We start from the raw sequence: 5,406 nt of genomic DNA, 5'->3' as shown, positions 1-5,406 counted from the left end.
TGGTATATATATGAACATTTTATGAATACTGTATGAACATTGTATGAATACTATATGAAGATTTTATAAATGTCAGTATAGTTCAATGTATATATATATAATGTATAAACATTGTATGAATTATGAATGTCACATTGAACTTTGACATATGTAACAGAAACAAATGATATAGCTGTGGCAATTTTTTACGAAATCAAACTTTGTAAATGTCAATGATAACAACAGCACTCAATAAAACAAAACGTGTTTCTAACATTCAAAATAACATAATAACAAATGTAACATTACGAAATCATTGTTTTTGCACAGAATAATTTGAACATGTCTTTCTATTGTGTCCAACTTGACAGCATCTACTGCAAGTCATTTTTGTCCTTTTGAATTTCACGTCAGCAAACCCCTTCCATCTTTCAAGTTGTGGTCTACCCGCTGTTCACTTTGGACCTGAATTATTACTTTTATATACTATAAAATTCAATAGAAAAAATCATATATACTATGCTATATTAAATTGACATTCAATTAAATTCATACAGAAATCATATAAACTAAATACAAGAGTTCATACAAAAATCATACAATATTAATACATATTCGATGGAAATTGAATTCAATTCAAACAGAAATCATACTACTATATGTCAAAGTTCATACACAATTCATACAATATTAATTACATATTCGACTTTAAAAAAATCTGTGACTTTTGAAAATACAAACCACTCATTTAGTATGAATACATCAATTCATACATCAAAATTAGAAAATAAAATATACAGTTGCAATGCTTATTATAATAGTTAAAATTATAGGATATACAACATTTGTACATATATTCATACACATACATTAATACTATTTTGTATGAATCATTATCCATTTTCTAAATTTCTAGGTATTGTTATGATTAGAACTTGGGCCTTGCATCCACTATGTCTTTGGTTAATAATGAAAAAGAGCAGCAGTTACTGAGTGGTTAATATATCGCTTGTGTATAGAAGGAAGAACAACTCGCTGCTAGCAGCCTTTCTCAAATTTTGCTTTTATAGGGTACTATCCAGTGAACTATGCTTTTAAATCTAGATGTTTGTATCATTTTGGGATTCAATCTTTCTTCGAAAAGATGACAATGGGACATACCAAAATCAGAATATAAAATCCAAATCAGCAATAAGGCCCTTTACTCTACCCTTTTTTTTGGCAGTTTGGTTATGTTAGCAAGTTGAGTCGTAGTGTTGATTGAACTATAATAGTAAAAATGATGAGATAATTTTGTGTGTATTTGAGACATTACCTTTTTCTTTCAGCCCTATCAGTTGGCTGTTTGATGTACACTAATTCCTTGTTAAGAAGAAGCATTGTCTTTAGTTTGTAATACCACTAATGGGGAAGATGACTAAGGCCGGATTTGGGTAAGATCAAAAAATGATTGCATGTTGGGAAGAGATGATGATTGAGGCGGGATTTTGGGGAAGATGAAAATATCTTTGCGCGTGATGGGAAGAGATGGAGTGTACTGGGGGAAGATGAGTGTGTATTGGTTGAGATAGGGGTGGGTAGTTATTGGGTAACTGTATAATAGGGAATTAATTAAAATCAAATCTCTATTATTTAGATTTTATTTTTTTTAAAAGGTAACTATATAATATGAAGTTTAATTAATATTTAATTAATAATAATTTATTATTTATATTAAAAGCTTTAAAAGGTAATTGATTAATCAGTAAAAATTTAAAGAGTTTGGTTTATAAAAGGTAAGTGAATAAATGAAAGTAATTATTTAAACATATTAATTATTATTTAAATAATAAATGAATTTTTTTATTTAATATATTATTAATTGATATGCTATAACTTGATAATAATATGTTATAAGTAGTTTATTTTTAAAGAGTATGATTATAACTTGATATTTATCATCTTAAATGTGTGTCGGATGTTAATTTTACTTTTTCAAACTGAATTGTAGGCACATAAATTGTATTGGATCAAATTCATACAATATTTGAATTAAATCCATGTTCATTTGGGCTAAATAATCAATTTGGGCTTTACAAATAAGTAGTAAAAATTAGTCAAATGACATACTATTATGACAAATTACATTCTATCCCTATAATACCAATATTTATCAAAAATCCCTTCTTTTTTTAGAAATTCGGATACTTTATAAAACAAAATGATACGTAAATAGAAATGGCTGGATACTTTAATTATTATTATTTTTTTAATGGTAACTGTTACAGCACAAAAAAAGGGTAACAACTTTCCCATGATTTGCGTTAATTTACAACAATATTACCGTCAAATCTGCATAGAAAACGTACTAATATATTGCATTATTCAATTTCATAATATTAAAAAATTCAGATTTGGAATCAGAAAAAAAAATGATTTTGCGGAAAAAAAAATTCTCTGGAACGCCGATTCTGAATTTTCAAAGATGAATATTTCGATCTTGTTGCGACATTCTGGAATATGGAAAAGTGATGTTATGTATGAGCGATGCAAAAGTGATGGGATAGTGGTTGATGAAAATATTTCGTTCATGAATCTTATTTCAGCAATTGCGGCTGAGCTGGGTATTGACGAACCGAAAAAAAATATAGAGATTAGATATGTTGTTGAAGGGAATTCATCTCCATTGTGTATTAGGACTCATATGGGTGTAAAATTGTATATAGAAATTAAGAAACATAAGGCTGATTTCGGAACTTATCCTTTTTGCATTGATACTTCAGATAAAGGTGTTGAAGAGATAATAAATTTCGATGCAACAACAGGTGTCATCATGTGTGTTGAGGGTGAAAAAAGCGACGCAAAGACTCTCAATATTATTGAATCATCAATTGATGATGCATATTACATACCAAAAATGGATGTTGATAAGTATATATCAGACACCAATAATTCAGTTGTGGAAGAGAATCAAATATATAAAGGATAAGTCAACTCTGAAGGCGGTAATGGAAAATTATAAAATAAAGAATAGTTTCAACTTTAAAGTTAAAAGATCTGATAACAAAAGGTATGTTTTCAATTAATATGTTAATATTTTTAATATATATAATTTGTTTGTAATATATTTAATATGATTCATTAATATTATATGTTGCGTGTAGTTTTCTGTGTAATATGATTTGATCGTAATGAAGTCTTTCACATTTTGAATGGTAAAATCAGTAAATATAGTATTTCGGATCAATTTACAGAATAAGTTATAAAGATGTTCCATATTTATTATGAAGTATCATTTCTATTGTGAAAATGAAATAAAGTATCTTTTTCTATTTTTTTTCTTTTCTGTTTATCAAAGCAGTCAACCTTAGAAAATAATTAATATATGTTTTTTTATTGCAGCTACGTATTAATTTGTCATTCAGACGATTGTTGTTGGAAATTGAAGGCATCTGTTAGGAAAAATTCAGAAACATTCATAGTGAGACACTTTAATAGTGAACATACATGTCCATTAAGGGATAGGGTATTAAGCAAGGTACAAGCCACAGTTGGATTTGTTAGTGGTGTGACAGCGCCTAAATTAGAAAATCATAAAAGAAAACATACTCCTAGCGATATAATTGAAGATATCAGGGAAATGTATGGCGTTGAAATTTCTTATCAACAAGCATGTCGCGCAAAAGAGCGTGCATTGGAACTTATAAGAGGTAAACCTGCTAATGGATACATAAACATGCCAAGATACATATATATGCTTGAAACTGTGTATCCAAATTCATATATAAGGATGCATAAGTCTGAATACAACGAATTTATGTATCTTTTCATATCACTAAGGCCAATGATGAGAGGATTTGAGTTCTGTAGGCCAATTGTTGTTCTTGATGCTTCACATCTTAGTGGAGCTTATCGAGGTACATTTGTGTCTGCTAGTACACTCGAGGAGCAGGTATGGTATGTTGTTTATGAATTTATTTTATCATTTTTCTTAATATTAAGTAGTTATTTAGTATATGTTATTTTGTGTTTATATATTAAGGTTGCATATTGCCTTTGACGTACGAAATTGTTGACACGGAGAATGATTGTTCATGGACATGGTTCTTTCAACAATTTAAGAATGCATTTGGTGAGAGGGAAAAAATGTGTGTTGTATCTGACAGAAATGAAAGCGTAAAGAAAGGTGTGAGTATTGTTTATCCAACTGTTCCTCATTTTGCATGCATATGGCACCTCTGGAAAAATGTGTGTTTAAACTTTAGGAGAAGCAGGACCATTCTAAGTGATCTGTTTTATTCAATGGCTAAGGTTTATAGAAAAGATGATTTTGAAAAATTGATGGCTAAATTGGATAAAATAGATGGAAGAGTAAAAAAGTATCTTCAAGATGCTGGGTATGAAAGGTAGTCTAGGTCTCATGCAACAGTGAACCGTGGGAGAATGATGACTTCAAATATAGTTGACTGTATCAATGGTTGCCTTGTTGATGCACGACAACTACCTATTATAGATTTTTTGGAGAAAGTTAGAATTCTATTTGGTTCTTGGAATTGCAAAAATAGAGAAATAGCTTCTTATACAAAAGAAACATAGGGTAGAAGATTTGAAGAAATGTTGGTTTTGAACGCATCAAAAAGTGCAAAAATGAAGGTACATAATTGCTTTGTATTTATTATTTTATTGTTAAACAAAAATGAAAAAAAAAACTTTTTGACTATCCCTATTTTTTTTAAATTGCAGGTTGTTGTATCTTTCTGAGTTTATTTTTTCAGTGTATGAAGGTGGGATTAGATACATTGTTTGTCTTGAGAGGAAAACTTGTTCATGTGGAAGATTTCAACTTGACGAGATACCTGTCCACATGCAATAGCCATCTTGAAGAAGAAGAATATAACAGATAACACCCCTACTGCTCTTATTATTATAAACACGATGCATTAACAAATACTTATGCAATTCCAATAGAATCAATGCCAGACAAAAGAGAATGGAAAGCTCCGGATTCTGTTTTGGAAGAAGTGGTCTTGCCACCTAGATACAAAAATATGCCTGGGAGACCAAGAAAAAAGAGAAAGAAAAATCCAGATGAAAAGATAACAACAAAAACGAATTGTTGTGGACGTTGTGATAAAGAAGGTCATAATAAAAGAACATGTACCTTCTTTCCAAAAGATTCTTGATTTATATTTTTTTTAGTATCTTTGATGTGTACTAATGTTTCTGGATATTTTTAATTTTATAATAATTTGTGAACTTTTTTTATTTGATGTGATTAACAGCATGTGAATGATTTAAGCTTCAAAATCTGATTTGATACTAAATATATCAAATTTTGACTGTATTATATTACGTGCAAAGACATTTATAAATTTGTAAAAATTTATAACTTGTTTAATCTCAATTACATAAAATGGTAAATGTATAATGGATCTGATAACAAAAATT

The 5,406-nt window shown here is 29.0% G+C and overlaps 1 protein-coding gene across 1 annotated transcript; it reads left to right on the top strand.

The window, feature by feature from the left end:
- Positions 1-2,383: 2,383 nt before the first annotated feature.
- LOC114075387 lies at positions 2,384-5,204 on the top strand. The gene is made up of 4 exons (XM_027913857.1): positions 2,384-3,028; positions 3,361-3,910; positions 4,001-4,611; positions 4,702-5,204. The coding sequence occupies exons 1-3, from the start codon at positions 2,772-2,774 to the stop codon at positions 4,016-4,018; spliced, it is 825 nt and encodes a 274-aa protein (XP_027769658.1). The 5' UTR covers positions 2,384-2,771; the 3' UTR covers positions 4,019-4,611; positions 4,702-5,204.
- Positions 5,205-5,406: the final 202 nt, after the last annotated feature.

This window comes from Solanum pennellii, chromosome 12, assembly GCF_001406875.1.
Source record: "Solanum pennellii chromosome 12, SPENNV200".
In the NCBI taxonomy this organism is placed as follows: Eukaryota; Viridiplantae; Streptophyta; class Magnoliopsida; order Solanales; family Solanaceae; genus Solanum; species Solanum pennellii.
The sequence above is the reverse complement of the archived record's forward strand: the minus strand, read 5'-3'. Positions and strand labels throughout refer to the sequence as shown.